The sequence below is a fragment of the Centruroides vittatus genome, unplaced genomic scaffold, assembly GCF_030686945.1.
Source record: "Centruroides vittatus isolate TY-2023 unplaced genomic scaffold, ASM3068694v2 contig_1349, whole genome shotgun sequence".
NCBI lineage: Eukaryota > Metazoa > Arthropoda > Arachnida > Scorpiones > Buthidae > Centruroides > Centruroides vittatus.
In genome coordinates this window covers 873,241-887,911 of record NW_027120858.1, presented here as the reverse complement: position 1 = coordinate 887,911, position 14,671 = coordinate 873,241, and the positions used below count along the sequence as shown (strand labels likewise).

At 31.0% G+C, this 14,671-nt stretch overlaps 1 protein-coding gene across 1 annotated transcript; it reads left to right on the top strand.

Moving 5' to 3' along the window:
- Nucleotides 1–550: 550 nt before the first annotated feature.
- Nucleotides 551–1,813, top strand: LOC136990877 (uncharacterized). The gene has a single exon (XM_067289329.1). It carries the CDS (start codon nucleotides 551–553, stop codon nucleotides 1,811–1,813), a length of 1,263 nt encoding a protein of 420 aa, XP_067145430.1.
- The last annotated feature ends 12,858 nt before the right edge of the window (nucleotides 1,814–14,671 follow it).

Here is a 14,671-nt window from a genome sequence, read left to right as displayed (position 1 = left end):
TGTTCGAGTGGCCAGTGGCGTGAAGCTATTGTTCGTGGGATTATGACTAAATACCCCTAAGGCAGAAGACCCCTAGTCGCGACAACGGAAGTCGTTGTGATAGTAATCCTGCGCGTTACGAGGGGGACCGGGAGGGTTCAGACAGTTGGTGACTTGGTCCCTGGTTGTGAGGACGTTGGTGAGTGCAGAGCAAGAACGAACATATACCCCAGAATAGATTCGAACCTTGGGGTACGGACTCTCGAGTATCGACAACCCTGAACTTGTACTTGGCTAAGATTCCCGTTAGCCGTAACAAATTGGAGCCACCAGTGAGGAACAGAGGTTCATCACATCTGAAGAAAAAGAAAGAAAACCAAAAAGAAACGATAGCAAGATTCAACTTAAGAGAAAGAGGAAACGGTAAGTTCATTGTTCCTTTGTCTCATACATAAGGTCTGGCAATAACTGGGTTTTGCGACCAGGGATTATTATATATAATCATAAAATAAGTTACATTTTTGGGTAACCTAATATTAAATCGTGACAGGAATTATTGTACCTAACCAAAATGCCGAAAAAGTTGGCCATGAAAGACAAAATTGCTATGTTAGAGGATAGAATTATTTCTAAAGATAACGAAATTATGCAGCTAAAATCAGTTATTCGTGAATTACAAGAGAAAATTAAAAATATTGAGAAAAAAGAAAAAAACAGATCCAGGAACATCGAAAACTCGGGAATGGAACGAGAACCTTCCCCTACTGTTCTAGAGGATGATGGGAAGTCGGACGTTTCGTCTGTTTCACCTATTAACATGATGATTAACTTAATAAACCAAATTAGAGAGGAATACGAAACTAGATTTAATAAACTTGAGAATACGTTTGTAAATGCAAAATGTGCTGACTCAAATCCTTCGATCAGTCCTACACTTCCGAAAGGTCCTACCATTCCACAAAAGTTAATATCTTGGCCCGCCTTTGATCCACAAAATATAAATATTTGGCTGGAAAAGCTGCAAGGAATAAAAGAATGTTTCGAATTAGACGATACAACATTCATTTCCACACTAAAGCTGCAATCAGATATAGATTTGGTAAAAAGAATTAGGCTAGAAGAGGCAAAAGGTTATGAATTGACTTGGACTAGGTTGAAGGCACAAATAAAGAAATGGTATGAAACAGATTCCACTGTAAAGAAGACAATTAAAATGTATGATAGAGTTCAAGGGAAATTAGAATCAGCCTTTTCTTATGTTTTAGATAAATTAGAATTAATTAATTCTTTAAATCATGAATATTCAGAAATAGAAAAAATCGAATTATTAAACAATGGTCTGCAAAAGGAAGAAAGAATGTCTATTGCAAATAAAACATTCCATACCTTAGATGATTATACTAATGCCATTATGGAATTAGACTCGATAACAAAGAGAGAGCGCGAAAAATACTACAAAAGTTTCAGTGTAGGCGAATGTTCAAATAGACCTAATGGGATTTCAAGGTCACCTAAGCCTTACAGCTATTCTTACAAAGAACAATCGAGTCGTCAAAATCGTGAATTAATGGACCGTGAAAGAAAATCCGTATACAATAAGCGTTCTAAAACCTTTAGGAGAACTAACAATAGAAACAATGGCATACAATCAGAACAGGCTATTTCTCGAAATCAGACAGTCCCAGAAGAAAGTTCTAACGATATTATTTGTCACAACTGTTGGAATAGGGGTCATTATAAGAAAATATGTAAATATCCAAAATTTTATGCGTTCGAAAAAATGCGCCAACTCATGGATAAACTCGAAAATCAAAACGAGGAACAAAAAAACTAATCGGTCGGGCTCCTGAGGGAGAGCCCTGTTTCCAAGCTGCTAGAATCCCTCCTTACCTTTTAGAGTGTCTCGCAATTTCGAAATCAAAATTACGCACTATTTATTTGGAAATCGAAGGCTCTCCGTTTAGTGCCATCATTGATACGGCCTCAGAGAAATCATTGATAAGCCGAAAACTATGTATAGAATTAAGACTAAAAATATGTCCTGAACCTATTAAACTCATCGTAGCAGATAATAGAAAGATAGAGTGTGAAGGTACTTGTATGTGTAGACTACAAATAATGGGAAACAGTATTGAATTTGTGTTTGTAGTATTGGAAAATTTCCCACATGATTTATTACTAGGTAGTGATTTTTGTGAACAAATGAAAGCAACCATCAGCTTCAAAGACAACTTATTTATAGTGCCAATGGGAGAGAATTGTATTAGTCAAATTCAAACGCCCCTCTTACATCACACCAACGCAAAATTCCGTACCACCGAAGAAACACTTGTAAATGCTTTTACTATGCGTACCTTAAAAGTCCGCTGTCCAATTAAGCAGGGTACAGTAGAAATAAAGCACGAAATGGGCGAGAATGGTATCAATGTTTTGTCAGGTATTTGTGAGGTGAGAAATAATGAATGTATAATTCTAGTATTAAATAGCACTCCAACTCCTGTTTTACTCCCAGCGGAATCTACTGTTGCCAAAGGGAAACCATGTGAAGAATATGCCTTTGTAAATTTGTCTTTATCATCACGATCAGACAGTAATGCAACAGATTCAAATACTATAAAGCCAAACGCTAACCATTCGAAGGAAAGAAATGTTAGCTTATTTGTTCATTCTTATCGAAGACTAAACATAGAGTCATTTACTTTTAATATCGGGAATGATTTATCTGAAGATTCTGTAAAACAAATAGAAGATGTATTGAGAGAGAACCTAGACGTATTTGCCAAAAGCAGTTTCGATCTTGGAGTATGCACCCTAGGATCTCATGAAATAGTAACGAAGCCGGATGTTAAGCCAATTAAGCAAAACGCTTATAGAATGTCTCCATGTCAACGAGAAATTGTCAGAGATTTAGTAGAGCAAATGCTTCAAGCTGGTATAATTAGGCCGTCAAAGAGTCCCTGGGCCTCACCTATAGTGCTAGTGCCAAAGAAAGATGGGAAACATCGATTATGTGTGGATTATCGTCGTCTGAATAGCCTCACCGTCTCCGATACTTATCCTCTACCTCGTATAGACGATGCCTTAGAAATCTTGGGAGGAAACAAACTCTATTCGGTAATAGATTTAGCCTCTGGATTTTGGCAGATACCCATGGCTGAAAATGATATATGTAAGTCCGCATTTATAATCCCAGATGGCATATATGAGTTTTTGAAGATGCCATTCGGTTTAAAAGGTGCCCCAGCAACATGTCAGAGGATAGTTGACCAAGTTTTAGGCGATCTAAAGTGGAAGGAAGCACTTACATATATCGACGATACTATAGCATTTTCCAAAGACCTCCCAGCACATTTGAAGTTACTAAAGGAATTGTTCGAAAGATTTAGAAATGCTCAATTGAAAGCTAAACCTGAAAAATGCATATTTGCCGCTAATCATATTAAGTTTCTTGGATACATCGTTGAAGATGTAGGTTGTAAAACCGACCCAGAGAAAATAAAGGCAATTACTGAAATGAAAGTACCTACTACGGTGAAAGAACTTCGATCCTTCTTAGGAATGTGTGGATATTTTAGAAGATTTATAAAGGATTTCTCGACTATCGCCACACCATTATTCCGTTTACTTAGAATCAATCAAAAGTTCATTTGGAGAGATATCGAACAAGAAAGTTTTGTACGATTAAAGGAAAGTCTATGTAACTCACCAGTTTTAAGTCATTTTGACCCAGAAAGAATGTGTTATATACACACAGATGCATGCGATATAGGATTAGGAGCTACTCTGTTTCAAAAGGATGATGACGGAAGAGAGCATCCCGTATGCTACATCAGCCGAACGCTTAATAAAAGCGAGTGTAATTATCCGACAACACAGAAGGAATGTTTAGCCATTAAATGGGCTATCGAGAAACTACGTCCGTACATCTATGGCAAAAAGTTTATAGTTGTAACTGATCACCACAGTTTATGTTGGCTAATGCGCTTAAAAGACGCGAATAGTCGTCTGTGTAGATGGTCGCTGAGCCTTCAGTGTTACGACTTTGATGTAGTGTACAAACAAGGTGCATCTCATAAATGTCCTGATTGTCTCAGCCGAATTCCAAATGAAAATAACATAGACCTAGAAAGCAAAGAGGACGACTTTTCCCTATTCACTACTTCTGTTGAGAACGTAGACATGTTAAAAGCACAAACAGAAGATGCATTTTGCCAGGAAATAAAAAGTATTATCACAGGAAGTAGTAACAGCGCTAACAATTCGAAACGTGTTCATACTATTAAGCGTTACTTCCTACATGAAGGTATTCTTTATAAACATCTTTATCTTCCAACTGGTATAAAACAAGTGCTGGTTTTACCTAAAAGTCTGCAGTTAGAAGTTCTTCAAGCTGCTCACTCTAGCAAATTTGGTGGACACTTTGCAGTGAAGAAAACGTACGAAAAAATACATTCAAGATACTTTTGGCCAAAAATGTTTTGTATGATTCGTGATTACGTAAGAGCATGTCCATCCTGTCAATTAAGACTAGGTCCTAATGGTCCTAAAGCAGGTATGCTGATGCCAGTACCAGTCAATGCGCCTTTCGAAAGAGTTTCCCTAGATCTAGCTGGTCCATGGCCTAAAGATAAGTTAGGACGTACTCATGCAATAGTTGCAGTCTGTGATTTTACAGGTTATGTGGAAGTAGGTGCGCTCCGGACCGAATGCTCCGAGGATGTAATTGACTTTATAGAAAACTTCATCATTTTAAGGCACGGCTGTCCCAGAGAAGTAAGAACTGATCGAGGCTCGCAATTTATTTCGAAAGCAACACAAACATTTTTGAAAATTAGGTGCATAGGCTCGAAGCATACTTCTGCTTATCACCCTCAAGGAAACGGTCTTGCAGAAAGAACGATAAGAACGATTAAAAATATTTTAAATCACTTTTATAAGGCAAACCGTAAGAATTGGTCAGAATTGTTAAATTACGCAGCCTTCGCATATAATACCACTTATAGTGAGCCTAGAGGCTTCACTCCGTTTTATTTGGTATATGGTAGAGACCCTCTATTACCCACGGATCTACATTTAAATAGAATCAATTTTGTCGATAACAACGAATTGGCCGATACAAATATTCCTGTCTGGGTTAGGCGAGCAGAGGCCGCTCGGGAAATTGCGTTAGGTTATATTGCTAACGCAAAAGACCTTTGTATGAACAAATACAATGAACGCCGACAATTTCGTGAATACTTTAAAGGACAGCTAGTATTACTGGCTATCCCCAAACAATTACAGAAGGGCAAACCTATAAAATATAGAGGTCCCTTCAGAATTGTAAGCAAGCTGAACGATAACAACTATGAAATAGAGGCTATTGATTCTAAACCTCGTAGTAGCCCTTGGCATGATGTGGTCCATGTAGAGCGCCTAAAACCGTTCTACACACCGAAGTTCATCATGAAGTCCCTAGATCAAACAGAGGACAAGGAATCAACGTTGACACTAGACAGCAGTGACTCCGACGAAGAACCAGAACCAGATGACCCGCGAGATGCAGATTACAGCACCGACGATCTCCCAGGAACTAAGAAGAAATATTATCTTCGTTCTCGGAAATCATAACTGTTATATTCTTAAGAGAAATTGTTACGAGCCGAGACGTCTCGTCCTAAAGGGGAGAGTACTGTAACGGACACTTCGTACATGTGCCTGTTCGAGTGGCCAGTGGCGTGAAGCTATTGTTCGTGGGATTATGACTAAATACCCCTAAGGCAGAAGACCCCTAGTCGCGACAACGGAAGTCGTTGTGATAGTAATCCTGCGCGTTACGAGGGGGACCGGGAGGGTTCAGACAGTTGGTGACTTGGTCCCTGGTTGTGAGGACGTTGGTGAGTGCAGAGCAAGAACGAACATATACCCCAGAATAGATTCGAACCTTGGGGTACGGACTCTCGAGTATCGACAACCCTGAACTTGTACTTGGCTAAGATTCCCGTTAGCCGTAACAAACATATTCATAAAATCAGATTACAAATACAGGATACAATGTATACATTAATATTTCGTGGCATAACTTTTGTCTTTAATAACAATCCGATTTCTCTCTAGCCTGCTGTCAATTAGGATTCGAATAACATCACGACTAATGTTATGGTGCTATACATGAATAATCACTTTTATCAGCTTTCGTTTTGTTGAAGGAAGCACTATTTGAAGTTGAATAGCCATAAATGACATATTTTCAATTGATTTGGATCTGGTGAATTTCCGGCTCATCCCAGCAATCGCATATTTTGTTCTGAAAACACCCTTTTCATCTGTAAGAATGAAATTTAAGGTAATTGTTTAATATTTTATAGGTATTGAATACTGTTAAATCAAAAATGTACACTTACCTGTCTAGATGTGTGGCAGGATTTCAATTCTTATTGGAAAATGCCTGGCTTTAATCCAAATACAACTCTATGTTAATTCCGTGTTTATAATATGATATCTAACAACAGTTTCTTACTAATTTGAAGTCATTGTACAACCCACGAAATAAAGACTTAAAACGACGTCGTAAGTGATTGCACTCCAATAAATAGTTTATGGGCGTAACGAAACATTGAGTAAAATATTTTGTTTAATTTGCAGCATTCTAGTTGAGTCTGGGCGCTATATATAACGAAAAACGACTCTCATTTGTAAATGTGATATGTTTTCATTGATCCGTTGTCCAATTGCAATAGTTTTTGGCTCATGCTAAATTTACCTTCTTCATATTCTGTGTTAGTAATGGTTTTTTCTTGGTCTTATGTGCAAAACTTCCTGCTTCATAGAGCCTCTTATAAACAACGTGTGAACTTGTTACCACTCCTTTCGATACTTTCCACTCCATCGTCAATTCATGAGGCATAACAAATCGATTTTTTTCGGTTCAAACGTCTGAAAATTTTGGCGTTTCTTGACGAAACCAGACACTACGAAGTAAATTATCTATTTTTACAGACATCTTAAGCTTTCCGATGTTGCGACTAACAGTAGACGGGGACAGATCAGTTTCTGAGCAATTTGAGTTACCTTGTATAAAATTTCGATGTATTTCTTCTTTCAAATCGTCAACTCACACGACTTGAACATACTTATACAGTTAATTTTCGATACAACACTTGCAAACTCAAACAGCATTTACTACAGGAAATCCTCGTTAGTTCAAAAATCAACGGACGAAATAATTGCCACTTCGAATTATCCGAGATTTACATATTTCTGTACACGATGCCAAATTCCACGTAACTGATGTAATTTATAAAGCAAATGGAATACGGCTACTTATACAAAACACTATTTCCATTAATTAATAACTAATAATAATAATATAAATAAACTGCAAGTAAACAGCACGTGTCCAGTGAGAACCTCACGGGTTGCCAGATAGGTTTATATAAAGTGAAGCAGAATTCTTTGAAATGTAGCAAATTATTTTTAAAGTAGCCCAAAAACTAGTAAGTCGTCCAAATGTAGTAGCATAGAGCCACAACATCACAGATATCTCCAATCTTGCAATCCCGAAACCCAGCCGTATTTTTTAAATAAGCGAAAATAGTAATTCAGGGGTAAGGTGACACTCGAAAATGTATTGCTGTAAAAATAAAGCCATATTGACTAGATTAGAGTCGTTCTTGGTCTATGTTCTCTTATAGTATGGAGGATCTTTGACCTAAACGAGCGGTTCTAACTTATTTTTTTTTTATCATGGAACATTTTCACCTTAGTAAAAAATGTTGGAAAACTGACAATTTTAATGATTATAGATAAAACAGCAAATAGAAACACCAAAAACAACTTATTGAAAATGCAAAAATAAAAAAAAATATTAATAATGAAAAACAATTATTATTACTTAATTCAAACTGGCCAATATGACAGGTTAAACTTTTTTTCTTTCAATATTTTAAATAGCGCTAGTGTCTGGATTTGTACCTTCGTTTGTATCTGCCCTTTCAATCTGCATGCCACTAGATACATTTGAAGTGCTTGCTATATTTTTTTTCAAAACTCTTCTCTCAGTCAATGTTCCATGATTTTTTAATTTGGAATATACACAATACTAAAAGAACTATAAATTTATACGATTCACACTATATTTTTATATGAAAAATGCGTAAAATATCATAAAACGATTGCAGTGGAAAACTCTAATAATCGTTGACGCTTCGTCTACTTGTACGCTGCACTGTTGCGCTACAACACACTACACATACTAGTGACGGGGACATTCACGTCAGACGTGAATGTCCCGTCACTAGTATCGTAGTAGGCTATGTACAGTACAGTACCATCGGGCATCTGAATGGCCACTTCCGTCATTAGATTCAATAGGCTTGCGTTGCAGATATCGACGAATTAAAGAAAATGTAACGATTGTATTGTTATTTATATGCTTGATACATATATGGTTATCTTTTATCTAGCTTTAGGTTAAGTTTCACCGTTTTATGGTTTTCATTATCTTGTCAAACATTATATCGTGATTTCGGTTCGTTCTGTTATTGATAAATCACTTCCCACTGTTTATTAAGTTGTAAATAACTCTAGCACGTTTAGAGGATGTCATAAGAAGACTCGATCTGAGACTACAACAATTACGTCTCATATCCTAAATCTGCATTGGAACATTCAAACATTACTAGACTCAACGGATTTTATTGTGGAACCCCAAATTTTATTGGTGAAATTCTACGGTCTCACGAAACACAGGTTCGTTTAGATCAGGGAACCCCTGATCTAAACGAACGAGTTAACGTATGCATATCACATTTCGAACAGAATTTTCATTTCGACTTTCGAAGTAGCCATATTTCGAATTAACCGAATTCCTTAATATGTAAATCTCTTTATTCGCGGCTGGGACAAATAGTACAGTTAAGAACTAACGGAATTTCGAACTGTCCGAGTTCGAATTAACAAGAGTTTCCTAGATTACTAGTTTCTTTCATTTATATCAGTGGATGACGTATTATTGCACAATATGAATGACGAAGTTCTTTGCAACAAAAGGATAGCGCGCTAGTTACACATTTTATAACTTTACTTGGCTATTGCACTTTTTAATTTTGCATTGAACGAAAATTATGCATTTTGCAGTAGCCTGAAACACGTTAAAACATTAACACTACAATATAACAAATGTAACAAAACATTCTTATTTTCAAAAGTTCTATTTAAAAATGAAATCCCTGAATTCGTTTCTTTGCAATCTGTTTTATTTACTAATTTTCTTTGAAATGTAAAATAGAAAATGTAATACTTGCTTAAACTATTGTTAAGAATTCGTTAATGAATTGCTTATATACTTCTGTAACTGAATTCGTAAAGCTCTTGTATAGTAATATTCTTCTGTAGCTGATTTCAATTCTAGGATAATTTAGTTGTCATAATGAACCTATGAACCAAATTATTTTAGAATTGAAATTATGTTACGGTAATCTGGTTACATTTTTTTCTATAATTTGAAGAACTCCTTGATCCAATTGTAATACTATTAGTTTAGATATCTTTCAAGAATGAGATATTTACCTGAATAAAAACCAAGTTTTTTTTTATTTTTTTGTTAGCAGATAATATTTTTGACATTACTTATTATTCTAATAAATTGAGTTAAAAAAACTTGTAATTTATTCAAAAGTCATCAAAAAGTATTCATGTTACAGATTGTTAATCAATTATTGGATTTATACAAACTTTAAGCAATGTTGAAATGCAATATATGAGTTGAATCAAACAAATTTTCATATAAATAGTGAAAATTTTTAAAATATCTCGAAAATATGTAGAAAATAGCATATTAAATGCCGTTTAATTTTAAATAAATTTTACATTTGTTAATTAAAAACATAAAATATTAATTTGATATACGTGTTTATTTGAAAATATTAATTTATATACAATTATAATTTTATTTAATCATTTACACTTTAAAATAATTAGTTCGAAAGCAATATTCGAAGTAAAATAAAAAAATAATAATATTTTACAAATAAACTTCAAAAATTTAACACCGAAATGCAACAGAATTTTGCATTTTTTTCTTTGTTAAAATGTAATGATATTTCTACCGTCTTGCAATTCTTATTTTTGCACAAGTATTTTTTCTTTATTTCACTGTAATTTACTTTTCCTTTTCAATTTTGATTTTATCATTCTTTTTCACTTGTTTTCATTTCATTTCCTTTATTTTTAATATTAATCTTAGTTTTATTTTTTTTAATTGATCGAAAACAAAAGAAGAGTAGTTATACATTTCCATAGTATAAATACCTAATTGTGCAATATTAATTAAGACAATAAATCAACTAAAAAATATTTGAATTTAAATTATTGAAAAATAAATTAGTACAATTCTAAAAACGAAAAAAGAATTATATGAAACTGTATATTGATTTTTTTTAAATTTTGTGATTTAATTGTATTTAAGGATTTGTAGAAAATTTATTTCGTTATTAAACGTTTCCAACATCTGCTATCTGTTGGAATTCTGTTTGTGAAATAATAAAAAAATAGTACGTAAATTTAATTTTAAAAAAATGGTAAATAAGAAATGTTTTCTAAACAAGAGAAGGCTTTTATCTATTTTATGATTTTAAATTTTATTTTGAATGTATATGGATTTAAATTTTATTTATAAGAATGTGTATGGTTTTTCTACCACAGTGTTTAAATATATAAATATTGTTTATCAAATCTTACAATATAATAAACTTATTTTGAATATGATTATGGTAATTCTTGATTTTTATATATTATAAGTTATATCAATACTTTTAAATTAGAAATTACAGAGATTTTTTTGAAGAATTTTTATTTTGTAGCTTACTTACTACTTTATATCAACGTACTGTACATTATAACATGCAACTGGATACAAAATATCTAATGGGAATTTCGAATTGTGCAGTGGGAATCCCATATTTGTGCAGTAATTAATTGCCCATTCTGGGTTTTATGAATATTTCTTTCTTCTGTTATATTAAAGTTAAAATATTTACATAAATTATGCAGTGTACGGGCTGTCCAAAACTAAATCGGAATAAAAAAGAAAACCAGCATAAACAAACAGAAATTCTTCGGAACGGAACGATTTTCTACGTAAAAAAACGGAAACCTGCCAAACGGGAAAAAATATTCGGTACCACGCAATTCCTATTTACACTTCTTTTATTGTATATTTATTCGCTCCACGAAAAACGATCTATGGAAAGATGTTTGTAGGATTTATTATGTGTATCGAATATATACAATTAATATTTTTCATACAGCCGCAACATCGGTATCATCATTTAAACTAATCCATAATCACAGAGCTCATATTGTATAGGAAATTATATTACATGTAAGCCCACAGTGCACACTACGCATGTCTAATGATTAAGATCGAACGGCGATTGAAATTAATAAATAATTATACAGATATAAAACTTGTGTTATTTTCCTTATTTTATACATATATTCCTTATTATTATATTTTTTAGAACAACTTGTTAATGCTAGGATTTATCAGCTTGGCCAAAACAAAACCGATATTTCTGCAGTAGTGGAAAAAACCTTAGAATAAGGCCTGCTTTATATAAGAAAATATGACTTATCAAAAATGATATACGGTACTTCTGTTATAAATTTCTTAAATTAAATAATAATTTTTAAAAAATAACAATAATTCTAGCTGCCAGAATACTTACAGGTATCTTTAAAGCAAAATTAAGAAAAAATTTATTTATTTAATTTTAATTTATGTCCAATGACAAGAAAAAACTGCAAATTAATAAGAATTGATTAAGTATCATAAAGTATTAAAGTATTTAAACAATGAATAGTTTTTATTACAATTTCGAAGCAATTTTTTGACAAAAATAAGGTTACAACGATATTGTAAATATAAATGACGCAATATTTGTACTATTAAAAAAATCCAATTAAAGTATACAAATTTGTTCTCTACTGATCTTATCACGTATTTGAATTTGAAAGAATATAATGTTATATATATACACAGTATATATAAATAGAATTATAACAAAAGAAAACTGCCAGAAAGCTTAATTACATATTGACTAAATCTCTCCAAATGTATGAAAGGAGAATTCTATTACAATACGCCCTATAGAAAACTTACAGAGCTTCAGCATATCTTAATAGAACTTAAATATCATTAATATAGTAACATTATTTTATAATATTATTAATATAAAACAAAAAAATATATCTGGGAGAATTAAAAATTTGATTTTATAATATATTTCACACAAAAATATTGAAATCATATTAAAATTTGCTAAAATAATTTCATTTATAAGATCAAAAAGTGAAAATTTTAAATTATAGACAATGCATCAGAAATGGTTTTTAAAAATAATGATTTGTTAAAATGTATATTTTAGGATATCAAATTTATTGTTTTTAAGGTCAATTATATAAAAGGTTAGAGAGGAAGAAAGAGAGAGAGAGAGAGTGCAGAAAATGCTAAAATTCCCTTGGATGTTTGCTAACCAGTAACAAACGATGCTTCCCAGAGACAGATCGATCTATTGGATAGAAAACCGGATGACGCCATTCCCGGGATTTCTAACGTCATACGTTTGAGTCAAATGTTAGATTATTTATTTTTCACCTTGTTAGTTACTCCGGTACTTGGCAAGTAAATAGAAATGTAATTCTAAAGAATATAAACTATATGAATAAATACTAATTCAAACATGAATGCATTGTTTTCTAAATTTCTCTACATAACGAATTTGAGCTAGATCTTTTAAAAAATAATACTTAAAGTTTTACAAATATAAATATTTTAATATTGAATTAATTCTTAAATAAAATAATACCACAAATTCTTTCATTTGAAGGCTTAAAATTGTGATTTTTAATATAAAGATGATATAAATTAACAAATATTTACAATATCAAACAAGATTTTCTTATTTTTTTAATATAAGAAATGAATAAATCATTTGAAGAAAATTAATAAATAAAGGTAGAAAATTTTACTTCTATACTAATAATATTTATAGCAACATGCATAAAATAATACGTCTGATATATGTTATGTAATTATTTACTGTTTTATGAATTTTATATGATATGATAATAGTTGAAATATTTTCATTTTTATGTGAAATTTATTAATTTAATTTCTATTTAAATATAATAGTGTTTAATAAGAGTTATTTTATTAATTGATTTCATTATATCTAGTTGCATGAAATGAAAAAATAGAGTATACTTTTTTGGAGTTTATCAAAATGTCAGATTATAATTCATATATATGTATAAATTAGATCATTCAAAGCAATAATAATTTTTAAGAATATTACTATTATTTTAAATAATTTTATTTTTTAATTAAATACATTTAATTAAAATATAAATTTAATTAAAAATAAAATATAAAATAATTAATTAAAATATTTTTGTAAATATTCGGTTAAAAAATAATTAATAATTATTATTATTGAATTATAATTACGAAACTTTTTATAGTATATTTTTAAATATAATTTTTAATTCAGAAAATAAAGAAAAAGAATAAAAATTCATACTTCGTTTTATTTCCAATTATAGAATTTAAATATTACCAACAATCAATTCATGAGTGGTCAATATATGAAATATATTTTAATATTATTTACATCTTTGTAAACTGGAAAAAAGTAAACAAGATTTAAATAGTTTCCGATTGTTTCAATTTCTATTTTAAATTTTTAAAATATTTTTAAGATTTATTAAAAGATTGTATACTATTAATTAAAAATAAAAGAGAAAATTAAATTGTACGAAATGATCGCAAAAAATTAATTAGTGCATTTATTGTAAACGAAGTAAGTTATATTCTTACAACATATCTAGATCCAAAACTCAATGAAATTTTTATATTTTATTTTGTTGAAAAAACTTAAATTGTTTCATTCTTAAATTAATAACATATTTCATTTTGAAGTATAAATATTTCAGTTTTAAAATTAACAATATTTTACATTTTTTATTATGATTCTTTTCATTTTTTTATATAATATATTTATCCATTAAAAACGTTTATTTTACAACCACTAGCAAACAGAAAATTTGAAATTAATAACGCATTAACTTGTATATTTAGTAAATGAATATTTAAAAAGAACTATTTTACTTGCTTCTAATCTGGTAAAATATAAGAGTGTTTCAAATTAGGGTCACACTAAATAAAATAATGGTATGCACTCTTATGACGTAGTAGGTCTCTAGTCAATTGATTGCACTTATAACAAATTAGATTAATGCACCCTAACCTTAAGTTCATTTGCATTATTGAACAATAGGTTAAAAACAAAAAGGTATATATTTTCATATTTTTAAATTCATCAAATTAACTGTATAAATGATCTTTAAATCCATTAAATATATAAAGAATTTTCTTTAATTGCATTCATTGATGTTAATTCAAAATCACATAAAATTATTAAGGTTTGCATTTTCAATTAAATATAATTTCATTCTATTATTATTTATATTTTAATTTGAACTTTTTATACTGACAATAATTGCTAAAGGATAAACGATATTTTTAGTAGAAAGTTATATTCCTATCATGCATATTTAACTATAATTAGCGTAAATATGATGTTACAAAAATAACTGTTTGTTACATATTAATTTTCATAAAAGCCTATGCTAAATGACCTTTCTATTTTAA